The sequence below is a fragment of the Psammomys obesus genome, unplaced genomic scaffold, assembly GCF_907164565.1.
Source record: "Psammomys obesus unplaced genomic scaffold, mPsaObe1.curated_primary_1811, whole genome shotgun sequence".
In the NCBI taxonomy this organism is placed as follows: Eukaryota; Metazoa; Chordata; class Mammalia; order Rodentia; family Muridae; genus Psammomys; species Psammomys obesus.
This window is the reverse complement of record NW_026592890.1, coordinates 24,076,612-24,094,974: the sequence shown is the minus strand read 5'-3', so window position 1 is coordinate 24,094,974 and position 18,363 is coordinate 24,076,612. Positions and strand designations below refer to the sequence as shown.

The 18,363-nt window shown below is 48.3% G+C and overlaps 1 protein-coding gene across 1 annotated transcript in view; it reads right to left on the bottom strand.

Moving 5' to 3' along the window:
• Positions 1-18,363, bottom strand: part of LOC129683262 (uncharacterized) — a 144,415-nt gene that overhangs the window by 111,321 nt on the left and 14,731 nt on the right. Inside the window, 7 exon segments of the mRNA XM_055615877.1 lie at positions 1,870-2,073; positions 2,242-2,374; positions 2,738-2,835; positions 7,038-7,202; positions 10,633-10,734; positions 13,726-13,878; positions 18,094-18,251. Coding sequence (XP_055471852.1) covers positions 1,870-2,073; positions 2,242-2,374; positions 2,738-2,835; positions 7,038-7,202; positions 10,633-10,734; positions 13,726-13,878; positions 18,094-18,251 — 1,013 coding nt within the window.

Below are 18,363 nucleotides of genomic sequence, written 5' to 3'. Positions count from 1 at the left end.
CATGAGAAGGACGGTGTTTTAAAACTATGCTGGCATAGTATCTATCGTCATGACAGTGATAGGAGCAATACAGGAATGGTGGCACGCAGGTGTCTGAAGAGAGTGGCCTCCAAAGGCCCGGTAAGGAGTTAGCCATCGGCTCTGTGACAGCTCAAGGGAGTCAAGAACCTGAGGCGTGAGGTGAGCAGAGCGGAAGTCTGAGTGTGGAGGTAAAAGAGCTTGAGAAAGGAGGAGGGAGAAGGAGAACGATGTCCTGGATATTGAGTGGGAGGGCTCTAAGTGACTGTGCAAGGAAAAGAAAATACTCCCCAATATCCAGAGCCTCGATGTTCAATATGGCGACCTAAAGCCAACACACTTTCTGTAGATAATGTGCATCAGATTCTAAAGAAGTCAGAAAAAAGTATGTGCACTATTTCACCATGGATTTTTTTAAAATACTGATTACATGTGAGAATAATGTACCTTGCACATGGGGTTATGTGGGTTGCATGAAAATTAATTTCACATGCTTTTTTGCAGGTTTTAAATGTAGCTACGAGGAAAATTTAAATATATACATAGCTCTCATGGTGCTTCTCCTGCCCACAGAGAGCTGTCTATACTCTACCCAGGAGCAGCATTTAAGAGTAAAATTTCCTGTCTTATAGACACAGCAGGCATATGTCGGGGGCCACCGTTCAGAATATGACTTGTTCAAAGCTAAATAAGTATTTTTTTCTTTACATTTGTCAGCCTAATGCCACGTTCCTTAAAATCTTCAATTCATTTGTTGCATGCGTGCAAATGTACATATACACATCACACGTACGGAGGTCAGAGGTCAATTTACAGGCGTCAGTTCTCTCCTTCCACCGTGTTGGTTCTAGGGAGTTAGACTGAGATCATCTGTCTTGAAGGAAGGCGAGCGCCTTTACACAGTGAGCCACCTTGCTGGACTTTACACTCTTCATTTCGAGATGGTTCCAGGATGGGCTCAAACTCATGACCCCTGGGCCTCAGCTCTGGAGTACTAGTGTTACAGGTGTGTGTGGAACACTATGCCAGGCTTAAGTTAGTATGAGAGTCTCATGCGGCCAGGGCTGGCCCTCAGCTTTGTGGCTGAAGATGATTCCAGATATTTCTACCTGGGCCTGAGTACTGGGGTTATAGGCATGCACCACCACATTTGGCTTAATCTAGTATCTTTTTTAAAAGGCTTGAAATCAAAGAGGGGACAAAAAGGTACTTGGCACATGGTCAGAGAGAGAGAGAGAGAGAGAGAGAGTCCTGTAAGACCTTTGTGAGAACATGTGAGGCCCGGGCTGGGACAGGGAAGGACCCCTGTCATTCCGTTCACTATGGCACCACCTACCCAGCGCTCCAACCCTTTCCTTCCTGCTGTGGCTGGAGAGGCGCTCTCCTCTCTGGCTGCTTCCTATCCTCTGGTGGGCACTGCCAGGCCTTGTTTGTTTGCTTATCTAAGAGACAGGGTCTCAAACTCAAGCTCCCCCAGCTCAGCTTCCCTCGAGACGTGATTACATCACAGTCGCCACGCTCAGCTCTGGTCCCCCAGTTTTGCTGTAGCTCCAATTGCTACATTTTTATCAGCATACACTAACTGTACAAAATAATGGGGTTTGCTGTGATCTTTGTATATGCATGCAGTGTGCTTTGGGCATTTTTTTATGTACCTCTCATTGGCCTCTCTTACTCCCCATCCCTCAGCCCCCACTTCTGAATGTGTATTCTGAATCAGGTTCATTTTGCTTAGCATGACTTTCCACCTGTTAACTTCACCAGGTTTAACTGATTGTAGGTGCTAAGAAATAAAACACAGTCTGGAAGACGCCACTCATCAGGGAATAAAAACTTAGCCAAATAGCTCACCTTGTGCTCAGCAGGTGTCCCGTGGACGTAGTGGTGAGCTCCTAGGCCTTGCAAGGTACCCAAGCCTCCTTTTGCCATATTTACCCAGGAACTATCTCCTGCAGTGGGGACCAGGTTTCCCGAAACCAAGGTAAGGCCTGCAGTGTTAATTGTCAAGGATCGCTCAACAGATCTGAAGAAGTTAAGAACTCCCAAACAGATGCGCTGGAACAGAGAAAAAGCAGAATCAGACACTGCCCTTCGCCTTGCCCCGCCCTACAGAGCAGAACTTGCTGGGGTTAAGGACAGACACACAATCCAGGTGGGACCGGCCCTGTTGCAGACACTCAGACATCCCCAATGAGTGAAGCCGGGTGTGTAAGCGTTCCCCACCTGTAAGTCCCGGATTCGCAGGTGGCGCAGGCAGAGGAAGGATAAGTAGGCCCCTCTCATCAGGACAGGATTCCCGTCAGGCTCAGTCCCATCACTCAGGCCCAGCAGCTGTAGGGCCACAGCACAGCTGTACCTTTAGCACACAGAAGAAAAAGAGTGAGCGCCTCACATCGCAGAGCAGTTCAGAAAATCCACACATCCCGTGGGGGCGTGAGACGGAACTGAAGAGAGTTTTCAGAAATGCCCTGGAAGGAAAAAGATTGCTCTGTCTGCACAAATATAAAAAAACTAATTCACTGAGAATTTGCCCATTTGAGAGACCCAGTCCCGGAGAGAAACAAGAATTCAGATCTCTGGCCCGGGTTAATGGTTCTGCTTATGTTCTGACTTCAGATGTCTTTGAAGTAACATGTAAGCCACACAGTCGTCACTCACTTGGGTTTCCTCACGGTTTTAAATTCATTTCCACGAATCACCAAAACCAAGACTGAATTACCCTGTCGCTGTTTTCTGCTGGAGACAGCCATCGGAACTTCGGCTGAGATGTGTTTTTGCGAGGTCATCGTCTCTTGGTTCCACTGAAAGGCTGTCATCCTTCGAATCTTCATCCTTTCAAAAAGTGGTATTTGTTCAGTTATGTGAGCGTTCATGATACTGACAAAATCACAGGTCATCCGAGAAGTAGATGCCATGAGCCAAATCACGTTAGATGTGTTAGTAAAAGTGTTTTAATCCTAACCAGCATGTGAAAATCTAGATTTCTACAATAAATGCAGGATGAATCTTTGTTTTATTTCCAGCTTTTATAGAATAGCCACTCCTTTCCTTGTCTTTTTCATGATCCACTTTACAAAAAAAAAAAAAAATGATAAAACTTTTTTAAGAACACTTACATGCTTGGACCCTTGAGTCTCCCTCTCCCTCGCTCTCTCTTCCTCTCTCTCCTTCACTCACTTCTCTCCCACCCCACTGCTTTTTCAGACAGTGTCTCTTCTTGAAAGTGCGGCCCTCTGGCTAGCTGGACTGGTGAGTTTAATGAGTGCGTATCTTGCACACTCATCTTTCCTGGTACTCACAAGGGTTTTGTCATCTACCCGGGACCCCAGGGACAACCATGGGGGCGGTGCTATCTGTGGTCTGCCCTCAGCCCTCTGAGCAGACTCTTAATTGCCCTCCCTTGGGTCCCTAGGCACACAGCCTATTCTCCCCAAGTGCACTCCTTCATGGTGACCGAGCGGCAGAGGCTGAGGTGGGAGCCCGTCGGGGCTGTGTGTTTTCTACTGTCTGGTCCACAGGATTGCAGCAGGTTTTTAATACAGGAGCTTGTGAGTGTTCCAAATGGCCATTTTCTTCTTTCACTTCAGCAACTGAATATTCGTCCTGGCACTTGGCCACTCAGATGAACTCAGAGGCATTTCCAAGCCTTCCCTACACCAGTCGGTGTAGCCTCGTATGGAATGAGGGAACGGAAGAGAGCGGGTCAAAATGCCAACCATGTTGCAGCTTTGGGGAACACGCCAAAGAAGTAGGTTCCCCACCCCAATTCTCTACCCTTCTCCTCAGAACAGGGACATGACAGCTAGGGCTCCATTTCAGGCCATGTGATCCCAGGTATAGTGGCCAAAGCCTTTGATACTTCAGGACAGACAGAACTGCCCAAGGACTCCATGGAGCCGAGTTGCCAGCCAGCTCCAGGCTTCCTACCTACATCCAGATGTTCAGTCCAGGGGGGAGGAGGTATAATTTCCAACTCAGTTGATCCCTTGCCATTCTAGTTTACAACTTAAGTTTAACGAACGCAGTTCCCAAGACTGTATGTGAAGGGGCCTTTGACTGCCGAGCCTGTACTCTTCCCAGCTGTAGCATACTAGACTAGTAGCATGATTGAAAGTCACACTATTTATTAAAAAGAACAGCAGAGAGGCTAGGGAGATGGCTCAGTCAGCAAAGGCTTGCTGGGCAAACATGAAAATATAGGTTCAATCCTCAGTACCTGTGTCAAATCTGCCTGGCCAGAACTCCCGAAGGCTGCCAAGGTCATGTTAAGACAGGGAAAGACTGGGAAACCATGAAAGGCCAGATGAGACCTGGCAGGCACGAGTAAACTCAAATGGGGGCCCTGGTAGGAAGGTCGGAGCAGAGACGGACATCCACAGGAGAGTGTGTGTAATCTGCCTGCGCCTGACGGATGCCCCTTACTATTGTAAGATGCCAGTGGCAGGAGACCCCTCTGTAACTCTCCTGTGCGCCTCCAACTGTAACTAAACAATCGTTTTATTAAAAAGTGAAACCCTTAAGGAAAGCTTTACCAATGAACAGTTCCCCTCCGACTTTGCAAATGCAGTTAACTAATGATTGTGCTCTCTCACGGCTGAGCTCTGCTTCCTCCGTGCAGCGTGTCCTTGAGAAAGACTTTTGCCCTGGTTCCTAGCTGCCACCTGCCAGCTTCAGAGTCAGGGTGCCAAGCCACACACAGATGCTAAAAGGCGTTTCACTGCCGCGTGCCTGCCAAACTGCACCCGAGCCTCAGATCCGTGCTTGCAGCCCAGCACTCCTTCCAGAGGCTCCACCTGCCTGGCGCTCAGCATCCAGAATGGTAGGGAGTCCATGGGGGCTGCGGTCCCGTGTAAAGTGACAAATACTGGAGAGGTCACAAGTTATGACTCATGGGAAAAGTCGGCTAAAAAAACATGTTGGTTGCTGCTGACTCAGAATTTCTCTTCTAAAGCAGTGTTGTCTTCCTGCCTTCTCGGAACGTTCTTTTCTGGGTGGTTTGTGTGTGTGTGTGTGTGTGTGTGTGTGTGTGTGTGTGTGTTTAAAAGTATGGAAACAATATATTTTCCATGATATTTTCAGACATCTAATTCCATCCCCTCTCTCTGTCCCTCCCTTGTTCTTATTTCCTCCTTTAAACCATTAGGCCCCTAAGACTTTAACTCCCTCTGCTTTCTCAGCCAGTGAGAAAATAATTTTTTTATTATGAGCTTAAGATTTTCTATTTTTCTTTTTATTTTTCTTTTTCTTTCCTTCCTTCCTTCCCTTTCTTTTCCCCTCTTTTTATTTTGAAACATTATCTCATGTAGCCAGGTCAGCTTTGAACTTGCAATGTACCAGGTCAGCTTTGAACTTGCGATGTAGCAGAGGATGTCAAAACCTTGCTTTTCCTGCCTCCGCCTCCCAAACCCTAGGATTACAGGAGTGTAACACCACACCTAAGCCCTCAGACATTAATATCTGAAATCTCAGGTTTAGAGTGATTGATCAGCCTCTGAGGTAAACTGTCCAACACCCAAACAGCTCAGAGATACCCAGCGCCAAGTGTCCTGTCTGTTCTGCCCTCCCTGCCCTCTGTCCTGTCAGTCAGGCTGAGGAGGCAGAAGTCTCAGATACTTTTAATGTCCCCTTATTGCCCTACGCTGCTCTTGACAGTGACATGCCAGAGTGAAATGGCAGCGGCAGCCCTCAGATGAGATGCCAGCTGAGGAAAGAGGGCATTGATAGTCAAATTCTCCATGGTGGACTCTGGGAGCCCAGGAGATCTGTGCTGCCTCCAGGTAGTCTAGAACTCACTAGAACCCTTGAGATCCCCCTTTTTCTGGCCTGGAATGCCTGGGATGGGCATTCCCAACTCTCCCATCTCTTTGACTTTCTACAATCTTTCATCACTCTACAGTTCTCTTCAGAAGTTAAAGCAGTAGATTTAGATGAAAGGAGCTCTGGGGTCTGTGAGCTACATGAGTTTCTCCGATGGCCTTGCAGGTCCCACCACAGAGCTTCTCATAGGCCTCCACCTTCTCCAGAGAATGGGGACAAACACCTGCCTGGATCCCCCGCAGGGGACAGGTGCCCGCATCCTAACCTTTCACTTCTGCAAGACTCCTCTTACCTCAGGGGAAGTGACACCACGCTCCCTTTCTTAAGATCTCCCCTCCGCCCTGTTTCTTCATGCCCTCCCCTCTGGCTCCCCCAAGCTCCCCCATTTCCCATTTCCTTCCTTCCATCTCTATCTTCTAGCACCCTTTCCTTTCAGACTATGAAAACAATCGGGGCTTCCCATCCTAAGTAAGCTAACAGGTCACAAACAAATAATAGTCAATTCCAGTTTCAAAAGCATATGGCACCGAGGTCGGGGCGAATGGCCGCTCACGCTGTGTGGAAACTTCCTCTCAAGGTTCAGCTTCATGCCTTTCTCAGACGACAGCCACCTGACTGGCTTCCCTGGGCTAGATGTCTTCATCTTCTGTCTAATGCACACTCTGCTGCCATATAAATCCTCCTAGAATACTTTTCTGCACATACCACTCCCCTTAGCGGTGGGACACAGCGCTCTTTAGTCTGGAGTGTAGGCGCTCTCATCACTTGTCTGGCCCTCTGCATCAAAAGGGCAGCCTCTCTCTACCGTACCTTCACACGAGTCTGCTTCTCCCCGTATATGCTATCTCCTCTGCACCCCCCCCCTCCCGCTGGCCCTTCCACTGTTTGTGTTAACTCTCCTTTGGTTTCCCTCCTCAGGAGCTGCAGCCTGTGCTGTCAAACAATCCCACCAACAGCACACAGGCTTCCACTGGCTGGGCACTCAGCTCAGGACTTGCAGCCTTGCTGGTGGGGGTCTGTGGCAGAACAGGGAGATCCAGTATGCGTCTGTATGCTCCTGTCCCTGATTAGCATCGTTTCTCCCTTATCACGATGATTCACCTGCGTAGATAACAGAGCTTGGAGGCAGAGGGTGAGTTACTCAAGGTGACACATGGGGCCAAAGGCAAAAGGCAAAGGCAAATGGACCATGTGTTATGTACTACCTGGTAGAACTTGGGGTTGCTGTAAATATTCTGCCAGACATGGTCATAGGTGCCCGGATGCAGGGCCTGAGAAATCGTGAATGGCGGGTGATGAGGAGCCACGTTCACTGTCTTTGCAGCGTGATCCTGGAGCCCTTGCATGACTTGCACAGGGTCAGAAATCTTGAGCAGGGAGAAGAGATGGTTACTAGACACAAGAAGGCCCCTTGTTGCTTATTTTTAAATGCATGTGCTCATTCATTCATTCATTCATTCATCCATTCATCTGTGTGTGTATGTGTGTGAGAGAGAGTATCACAACACATATGTGCGGATCAGAGGACAACTGAGAGTCGGTTCTCTCCTTTCATCATGTGGACCCAGGGAATCAAACTCAAGCTGTCAGGCTTAGAAGCAAGTGCCCCTACCTACAGAGCCATCTCACTGGCCCCTGGGCCCCTTCTCTTCCACAAGACTCTGGAAGGAGCCTGAAGTGGCACTTCATCCTAACAAACACGTTAGGGCTGAGGACACAGCCTCGGACAGTGCTGTCTGGTATGTAAGTTCCATCTTCAGCAGTACATGACCCTACCGTGGCTGGTGCGTGTCTGTAATCCCAGGACTTTAGAGGTTTGCCAGACAATCACAAGTTTAGGGTCATCCTTAGCTACATAAGTGAGTTTGAGGCCAGACTAGAATACATGTTGAAAAAATTAATTAAGTTAAACAATATGATTACCCAACCACTTGACACCATATAAATTCAGATACACATGCCAGTTTATTTAAAATTCAGAGGCGGCCAACAAGACATTACCAGATAGCATCCTCACAAGTATTGCATCGGTGAAAAGAGAAACCCCCATCAGCTCTGGGTGCAAATCCGTCATCTGTTAGGAAGCTGCAGGAGACGAAGAAGGTGGTGGCCAAATGGCAGGCCAGCCATGCTTCCTAAGGACACAGACCTGGACCAGTTTTCCTGCCTTTTCCACACAGAGCAGTGCATGTCAGCCTGATACCAATACTAATGGCATCTCTTCCTGGATTGCTATAAGATGTCTAGCGTGTAATGGTTGAATAAATCTCCCTTCACTTCTGGAGATAAAGAATTGAATAATGGTTCCAGAACCTACTTCACGCCTCAATGACACTACTGTATCGCTTTAATAGCACAAAGATTTCCAAAGATTACTTATTCCAATCCTGTTAAAATCCCAGAGACATGGGTTGCAAGTTTAAAAAGAAATCACCATAAAATTCACATGGAATCAACCTCAAGGAACCCTCAAGAGCCAAATAATTTTGAAAAATAACAAAGCCGGAAGACCAACACTCCCTGAGTTCAGAAAGTATTGCAGAAAAATAGTTGTCAAAATAGTGTGGTGCTGGCATAGGGCAGGCTACAGGCTGATGGAGCTCAGAGGAAAACACCAAGACACTGAGTGGGGAAAGATGCTGTCTGCATTCGTGGTGTGGGGAAAACCAAACAGCTTCATGCAGAACATTGAAGTTTTATTTCTTGTATGCAAGAGTTTACATCAAATGAGTCACAGAAGAAAAAAAAAAAAAAAAAAAAAAAAAAGCTTAGCCCTAAAAGCACAAAACTCCCAGTAGAAAACATAAAGTTTCATAATAGTGGATTTGGCAATTTTTTTTTTAGTTAAAAAAATTTTTAGATTGTTTTATTTAGTGTGTTTGAGTGTTTTACCTGAATGTATGTATATGTACGACAGTGTGCTGCTCCCCTGGAGGTCAGGAGACATTATCAGGTGCCCCGGAACTGGAGCTACAGATGGTTGTGAGCCACCATATAGGAACCGGGGAACGAACCCAGGCCGACTTCAAGAGCAACAAGCCTTTCACTGCTGCGCCACCGCTCCGGCCCCAGGCTTGGCTTATTTCTTACTGTTGGGATTTTATTTGTTTGTTGTTTGCTTGGATGCCAGAAGTCAGCGGTGGGGGTAAAAAGTGAGAAATGGCTCTCCATCAAACTAAAAAGCTTTTGTGACTCAAAGGAGATAAATGCAAAGAGAAAGTAGCCTATAGAGTGGAGAAAAAAAGACTTTCTATCCATATATCTGATAAAGGAAATAGACTATATAAAGTACCTGATCAGCAAAATAGAATGTAAAAAGAGCTCTTACAATCTAACAACATAACGTTGATTTTAAATAAAATTTAAAATCAATGCAAAGGACTTTAACACTCACATCCTATATGGAAATATTCTCACCAACAGATGAATGTATACTCTCTTACTCTCTCACTACCATTAGGAAGCCACTACTTTAAAAAAAAAAAAATAGCCAGCGTTAATGAGGGTGTTGCAAAACCGGAACCACTGTCTACTATAATTAACACCAGAGACTGAAAGTACAAATAGAATTAATACGTGATTCAGCTATTTTACTTCCAGGTATACACCCAAAAGAACCGAAGGCTAGACCTCAGATATTTGCACACATGGATGGATCGATAGCTCCACAGTATCCGTTGGACTTATCAACAGGTGGATGAATAGGCCTTAGGATACACTTACAAGGGATTACTATTTGGCCTTGAAAGAGAAGACATTTCTGACAGATTTTCCAGCCTGGATGCCGCTCGAAGACATTGTGCTAACTGAAGTAAGCCAGTCACGGAAAGGTTAAGCAATGCATGGCCAGAACTTCAGCTGAGGTTTCTAAAGTGCCAAATTCATCAGAAGAGGAAGTGGGGCGGTTGTGCAAAGAGCTGGGAGGGAGGGATGCTGGGAACTGTCTGATGCTGGCAGCGTCGCTGCTGCAAGACCGGTATGTCCTGGAGACCCATCGCCCAGCAAGGTGACCACGTTCACCGCTAATGAACTCTGTGTCAGAACAGCTAAGACAGTAGCTTTCCCGGGGAGTGACCTGATCCAACCTTCTTGTTTCAACGATGAGGAAGTTCAAGTTTTAAGGAAGCTATCCCCTTACACTAACACCACACACCGCTCAACACTGAGGCAAAGACACAGCTCTTTTTGACAGTTTTTTTTTTTTTAAGACAGAATTTTACTGTGTCACCCTCGCTGGCCTGGAACTCTCTATGTGGACCAGGCTGGCCTCGAACTCACAGAGATCCATCTGCCTTTGCTTCCTGAGTTCTGGGATTAAAAGTGTGCATTTACTGCCAGACGTGGGTTGCTGACAATTTTTATTCTCTCCGGAAAGCTAGCTGGATTTTTAAAGTTTGCTGATTAGATGAGAAAATTCTAAATAAGAGGTCAGAGAGACGGCTCTGAGGTGAAGAGCACAGGTGTCTCTTCCAGAGGACCCAGGTTAAATTCCCAGCGTCTACCAGATGGCTCCCAACTGTTTATAACTCCAGTCCTAGGGGACCCAAGAGCCTCTTCTGGCCTCCATGGCATCAGGCATGATATGGTACACAGACGTCATGCAAGCAAAACATCCATACATACAAAACTAAATTCTTAAAAATTTAAAGAAGGCTAAAAAAAAAATCAAGTCTTTATGGTGAACCACGTCAATGGGTTGTTGTTCTTTGTTTTATTAAAGAGAAAAAAAAATGTCACTTTTTGAGGATGACGTTAAGCAAGCCTCTTACCTGTAACAGAACATGGCTGTTTTCTCACCTTCAGAAACTTTGACTGGAGTCGCATTAGTTCATCTATTCTTCCCCGTTCTTTGAGTCTGGTCAACATCTTCTTCTGCCAAGGATCGCGTTTTGGCTTGACCTACGGGATGGACACATTCACAAAAGCCACGCAGAAGAAGAGCTGAGGCCCTGCTGGAGGGGATCCCGTGGCCCTGCTTGAAGGTTTGCTGGGGCGCATGAGGCCTTGGGAAGGGTCTACAGTGCTCACAGAGCTGTGGAAGGAGCCGCACAGAAATCCCATCTGGAGTATCCCTCGAGGCCCTCAAACAGGAGGGAACCTAGTGCCGCCAGCACCGGGTACATGGCGGTGACGGGGTAGGGGGGCAGTCAACGCAGAGCGGTGAGGACTCCACAGTTAAAACATCACCTTTCCCGTGAAGAAACCGTCTCTCTAAACTTAGCTCCGTGGTTGTAAGTTATGCCGTCAACATGTTGGTAATTCTCAGATTCATATCTCAGCCCAAATACACACACTCAGCGTTCTGTATTCGGGCTATCTGTGGCCACCCGCAGCTAAGAAGAGCTTTGGACGCAGCCATGGAGAAAGCGATCGACCTGTGTAAAACTATATATCCTCAGCTATACGGTTCCCAAGCACAAACTCTGTAGATGACAATGCCACCTTTTAGGGGCCAAAGGTTGGACCCTCCTTACTGTTCTGTCCAAGTACCTCCTACACTGCCTGCCTGAGCCCAAGCCCCAGACAGAGAACGGCTTCGGTACCTTTCCTTTCTTCAACCCACTTATCGGAGTGGGCTGTATTTCCAAGGTTCATGTTGAAACCCACCCCACAATGTGATGCTGTAAGCAAGCGAGCCTGTGGAGGGGATACGTTCATGAAGGTAGAACCCAGTGATCAGCCCCTCAGAGGAGGTCCGAGGCCCCCGTGTGTCTCTCCCGCCACGGAAGGGAATTAAGGCAAAAAGTCAGCTGTCTGTAGCCTGGAAGTGTCCTTGTTAGATCCCAGTCGTGTCGGCAGGCAGACCTACTCGGCCTTCAGAAACGTACAAAGCAAAGTTACTTTGCTTACTGGCTACTTGGTTCACTGTGCTTTGTCCAAGCAGCCTGAATGAACAACAGCAACAAATCACAGCAGACTTTTCCTGTAGAGCATGGTTCCCAGCAACTTACAGCTGCCTATAGCTCAAGTTCCGGGGGGGATCTGATGCCCTCTTCTGGGCTACAGTGTTCATTGCAGGCCTGCAGTCATATGAAGGCTCATGCGTACATGTACACACACACACACACACACACACACACACACACACACACACACACACTCCTTTCCTTAATATTACAACCAAGCCTTATCAAACAAAGATTTTATACTTTCAATCTTGCCTAATCATTAAAACGCATTTGTGAGGCTGGAGAGATGGCTCAGAGATTAAGAGCATTGGTTGCTCTTCCAGAGGTCCTGAGTTCAATTCTCAGCAACCACATGGTGGTTCACAAACCATCTATAATGAGATCTGGTGCCCTCTTCTGGTGTGCAGGTGTACATGCAGACAGAACATTGTATACATAATAAATAATAGTAAAAAAGTCTTTTTAAAAAAATGTATTTGTGACCCCAGTGTCAATAATGGTCACTCATAGACAGGCACAGGGTCCTGGCCAGTGGTCATATTCCCAGCCAAGACAGAACAAGTCAACATTCCATCTTGTGGACACTAGAAACAAATGTCCCTATTGTGTTTCGTTTAGAGCCATGATCATTGCTTGTTTTATTGGTGAAAATAGTCCCTGAACAGAATCCTAAAATGCTGGCTATGTGTAAAGTCCCGCACTAGAAGACTGTGACACAGCCTCTGGAGAAGACAGATAGACATGTTAGACAGACATTATTCACACGGAGTTCTGGCACTTCTGATCATGAACTTGAATGTTTATGAGTCAATGATACATGTTAAACACGGCATCTTTAAACAACACAACAAAACAAGGCTCTGGGTTTTTTTCTTCTCATGTAATAAGGTCTCATCCTCTAGCTGGAACTGCTGTGTTCCTGGAACTCACTGTGTAGCCCAGGCTGCTCTTGACCTGGGGGCAGAGGTTCCCCCCTCGGCCTCTGGGAGTGCTGGGATTAGCATGAGCCTCCACAGCTGGCAAAGCTCTGTATTAAATGACTCTGACCAAGGAGCCTAACCTTGGGTTTCTGGCTCCGCTACAGCAGTGTTTCTGGTTCTTTCCAGACACAGTCTGCTTGACTAATGAGACCTGGCTATAGCTCACACCAGCTGCTGCCACTGGCGTTAAACCCGGTGCTCAGGCATCGTTCTCCAATCCCGCATCTTCAGCACTGAGGACCCGACGCAGTAAATATCCAACAACAGTTTACACTCAAGTGTTGACTTTACACAAATCACTTATATTTCTGGCTTTGTTCTTTGTCGCACGTACGAAATCATTAAGAGTGAAAGTGGAGCCCGGCACAGTGGCACACCCCAGTAACTCCCAGCACTTGAGAGACCAAGGCAGGAAGATTGCCATGGGTTCGAGACCAGCTTGGTCTACGGAGTAAGACCTCTCAAAACTGGGGTGTGTGTGTGTGTGTGTGTGTGTGTTGGGATGAGTTTTAGCTAAGCATGGTGGGACATACCTGTAATCCCAGCACTAAGGAAGCTGAGCCAGGAGGGCCAGAGCTCAAGGCCATCCTTGGCTACATAGTAGAGAGAATAAGGCCAGTCTGGGCTATATGAAAATTCTCCCTTTTATAACAAGCATGTAAAAAAAAAAAAAAAAGTAAGCAAATGAAAGAAATTCAGATCTGCAGAGTGGGTTTCAGGTGTTGGGGGAACTTCCAGCTCAGGTGTTGTTGAAGAAATCCTTCAACGAAGAGCTGAGGCAGGAGGAGAGCGTGGAGGGCCCAGTGCACAGGCTGAGGGCTTTTCTGTGGTCTCCACTGAGGACAGGCAGCATGTCCCATAGGCCCTTGAGGACAATTTGCTCAGGTTGCTAAGGAAGGGAGGAGTAGGGACCAGAAAGTCCTGTTGCCTGGGTGCCTGCTCAGTTGGAGGAAAGGTTTTTGGCATTGCCGCCATCCCGGCCAGTGACCGTCCCTCCTTACCTTCATGAAGCGACTCCAGCTGGCTCTCTTTTTCAGGGTGGCAGCAGGCCCCGGCAAAGCCATCGTCTGCACTTTGGCTCTCCAGGCCTCGTAGTCTGGGAACGTCCACATCCTCTGTTGCTCCAGGAAGATGCTTTGGAAATTCTGAGAAACCTAGAGAGGGGCGGGAGCTACAGTCACGGGGCTACAGAAGGTGCCTGCATTTCCAGACTGCTCGGGAAATGTTCATCTTCTTCTTTCACTGTCTGCTTTAAGCATAGTCTCTCTCTCTCTCTCTTTCAAGCTCTCCTCCCAGCCATGTGGATGGCTGCCTGCCACACATCTGACCTCTGTACCAAACTCAACATTATGGCTTTTTCTTTCTTTTCTCTATCTTTCTTCTTGGGCAGCTGCTGAGATTGATAGCTTGTCTGCTCTGGGGTTTTTCTCTTAAATGCTAATAAAAAGTAAAAGGAGAAGGGGAGGGAGGAGAGAGAGGGGATGCTGGAAGAAGAGGAGGAGGAGGGAAGGGAGGAAGAGGAGGGAAGATTTGCTGCCCAAGCACGAGGACCTGAGTTTGGAGTCCAACACCTAGGTTTAAAACAAAACAAAACAAACAAAAACAACAGCCGTGACTACATGTGCGTGTAGCCATGTCACTGGAAGTAAGAGGGTCACTGAGTCTTGCCGGCCACCAGCCCAAGTTCAGTGGGAGGCCGCGTCTCAAGGAATAAGGCAGGGAGTAATAGATCAAAATACCAACTCTTCCTCTGGCCTGCGCACACCTGTGCACAGGCCTGCACCACACACAAATAAACGCATGTTCACCCCACACGCAGGCACACGTGTACACATACAAAGGGAAAAGAAGGAGGAGGAGGAGGAGGAGGAAGAGGAGGAGAGAAGGGGAGCCCAAAGGAAAATGTCTTGGATCTCTAAAACAGCCACTGGCTCGTCCATTCATTCATTCTCCCTCTCTAACATTTTTATCTTTTCGGTTTTATTTTATGTGCATGGGTATTTTGTCTGCATGAATGTCTGTGTGCCATGTGTGTTCAGTGCCCTAGGAGGCCAGAAGAAGGGGTCAGATCCTCTGGAACGGGAGTTATAAAATGGTTCTGGCTGCTGGGAATCAAAGTGAGACCCTCTGGAAGAGTAGCCAGGGCTCCTAACTGCTGGGCCACCTCTCCAGCCACCATCTTTGACATGGTCTTGGAGGGAAGCTGACTCACAAAGATGTCTTTGTTGTGCCGGTCCTTAACATGGACACCTCTGTGTGGCGTGTGCTCTCCGTTTACTGTGACGGCCAGTATGTGATGAGTGTATGTCTGCGCCAAAGATTGGAAATGCGTTAGCGCATCTCTTGCATAGATTCTGGGCTGGACTCCAAAGATAAGCAGGAAGTCAACTGCCCACCTCTGGGAACGTATTTAGTTTTCCTGATCACCCGGCCACCTGGAGCTTCTAGTGTTCAGTAAATCCTGCCCTTGGCAGCCTGCCTGTGATACCGCTGGTGAAAAGGACGCAGGCGCTACCATTATCAGAGCTTCCGGACCTGCCTCGCTCCGTCACCCTGCACCTTCAGGCGGAGGCTCCATCGCTAACCTCCACTGCCAGCGCCTTCCTCCTCCTCGGGTGCTCAGCCACAGTGCACGGAGACGGTGACGCAACAATGTGAAATCGCTCAGGGAGCGGTTGGTCATCCCACACTTCATGACACGTTAGTTAAAATTAAATCAATGCGGGCTTTTCGTTTCCCGCGTGCACTGATGGTGCTTCAGCTGCATGTCACTAGCACATTGCACGGCATAGCCTCGGACACATCTGTCGTGGCAGGGTGTGTGTGAGAGAGACACGCTAGTCTAGGGGTGGGCAGTGGACTCTCTCTTAAGGGGTCAGGTAGTTACCGTTTCAGCATTTGCAGATGACGGCTATTTGGGTCTGCCACTGTGGTGTGAAAGTAGCCACAGATAACACCTAGATGGGCATGGGGTTGCTGGCCTCTGAATATTTGTGTTTCCATAAAATCAGTGTGTTGAAAAGCCTGAAACCCTTCCCCCCAATGAACGGACTAGGAGACAGCACATAGGGAGGTGCGCGCGCGCGCGCACACACACACACACGCACACACGCACACGCACACGCACACGCATGCACAGGAATGTGACCGAGACTGCCCACCCCGGGAGCACAGCTGACGTCCCTCACAACATTGCTCTAAGCAAAGCAAAGCCAGGAACGCTTGCCGTGAAAAGGTCGTTAGCTATTCTTCAGAACAAGGCTCCTTGTTGAGGTGCCCAGGGCCTCACATTCTCTTGTCACTGGTTACATCAAGAGGACAAAAGGGCTGGGTGTGGAGGCACAGACCTGCAATCCCAGCGCTTGGGAGACTGAAAAGAGGACCGTGAGTTCTGTAACTGCCTCCACGAGATCTGGCTGTTGGCAAGTCTGTTGGGCATTTTCCTAATTAGTGACTATCAGGTCCAACGTGGGCCCCAAAAAATGGCAGGGCAGTCTGGGCTCAGCTCAGGGTGGACTCTGACTGGGTTTAGGACTGCAACCTAAACCCAGGATTCTTCCGGAAGCTTGTGGAATACACTTCTAAACATAATTGTCCCTCATCTGCCTCCTACAGCCAGCTACCTCTGGGAATGAGGCATCGAGCTGCCGATGAACTCAAATAAGCCTGTTCCAGAACAAAGTTCCCAGCAAAAGTCCTTATGCTAGTTCCTAGGCTGTTCTGGCTCCCACTGCCCCCTTACGCCACCCTGGCCTGCTACCTATTTCCTTAAAAAAAAAAAAAAAAACTGGCAAGGCTTTCCCACCATTTTGCTGTTCTCTCGGCAGTTCCCCTTCCCCAAAGATTGCTTTGATGGCTTAATCCCCAACAAACCTTTCTGTCTACCCATGGAATGGCCTATTTCAGTGGTTCCACTGCCCCCTTGCAGTGATTGGTGTGGGAGGGCTGCATTTCGGGTGGTGCCATCCCTTGGCAGATGGTCCTGGGTTCTATAAGAAAGCAGCCTAAGCAAGCCATGGGAAGCAAGCCAGTAAACAGCACCCCTCTGCGTCAGCTCCTGACTCCGGGTTCCTGCCCTGCTTGAGAATCCTTGACTTCCCTCAACTGAGTGTGATATGGAGGTGTAAGCCAAATAAACTCTCTCCTCTGCAAGTTTGGCCACGGTGTTTCATCACAGCCGAGAACAGGACTGTTTTAACTAGGACCACTGGGATACATAAAATACCGTCAGGAGGAGGAGTGGGGAAGGAGTAGGAGGAAGAGACAGAGCAAAGAGGAAGGGGAGGAAGGAGAGGAAGAAGAGGCAGAGAAAGGAGAGGAGGTGGAGAGACAAAGTTCCACCTTACAGGGAGCCAGAGGAATGAGACCACACTGGGTTCAGTGAGCTCAGAGAGTGTGCATTACAGACAAGAAGCACAGTCCCGGTAAATGATGCTGCCGTGAAAACAAAGGCAGGCGGGCCTTCAAGGTCAGCGCTGGACCAAGCCAACTGCTCTCCCAGCACGGGGGAGGGGGGGGGGAGAAAGCGGGAGGCGTTGTTACCAGAAAGTGGCACCTTCACATCCCGAGGTCATCCAAAACCACCAGATTAGATTTGCTCCTGTTCAGGTCAGCCAGCTGCTCAGTTTTCTGTTTCTGTTTTTGCTTTTTTTTTTTTTTTTTAAATCTTGCAAATAACGTACAACTAGAGGTAGCAAGGTCTCTCACTGAAACCACTGTTGATGTTTTCGTAAGCTCCCGAAACTAGGAAGCTCTCTTTGAAAGCACAGCAGGGAGTGGAGGGCAGGGCTGTCCCCGTTTGCATTTATGAGAACACACGTAAGCCCTATTGGGTAGAACCTTATTTAGCATGTCAGAAATACCGCGCTCAAAAAGCAAAATAAATGTCAAAAGAGAGTACTGCAACCCCTTCTTAGACTCAGCGGGCTAGAGAGGCTTGCTAACTCTGCCAGGCTTGTCTGTCTAACCTGGGGTCCATTTACATCTTCTTCAGGCCATATCCTCCTCCTTTTCTTTAAAATATACGGGGGGTGGGGGTGGGGGAGAGGTAAACTGCCTCTGGCTTCGTTATCATCAGAAGGTCTTGTTACGCTGGGGGAAAGAAAGCCCTTGTCGCAGGAAGATGGCTTATTACGTTGTATCTTATTACTCTAGAAACAAGCCTGGACGGAAGAAATAAACAGCTTTGTGTCAGAAGTGTGGGGGCAGGAGGCGGAGGGAGCTCAAGGTCATCCTCCACAAATCAGCTACTTTGAGGCCAGTCTGTGCTACACGAGACAGATCGCATCGCAAACCAACGAGGCGCTTGGTAGCAAATGCCGACCCTCTCTCCCAGCCACTCGCGTTTACGGAAAGAGTGCGTTGTTTACCAAGGAAAAAAGTTCCATCTCTTCGGCCGAGTCCCTCAGCTTTTGCAAGTCGTAGGGGACGTGGAAATGGGAGAGGAGGTGCCGCAGCTGGGGTTTTAGCGCGTCCCTGTCTGTCACGTGCTGAGGCAGGAGCGACGCAGCCTCTGTTCTCCCTGGCCCTGGAAAATGCCCAAAACCAAGAGCAAGCAAACCAGTGAGTGCCGCAGGACACACAGCCGACGGCCTTGGGGAGCGCTGACAGCGCGCCCTCTGCTGGTGGAGAGCCGTTCC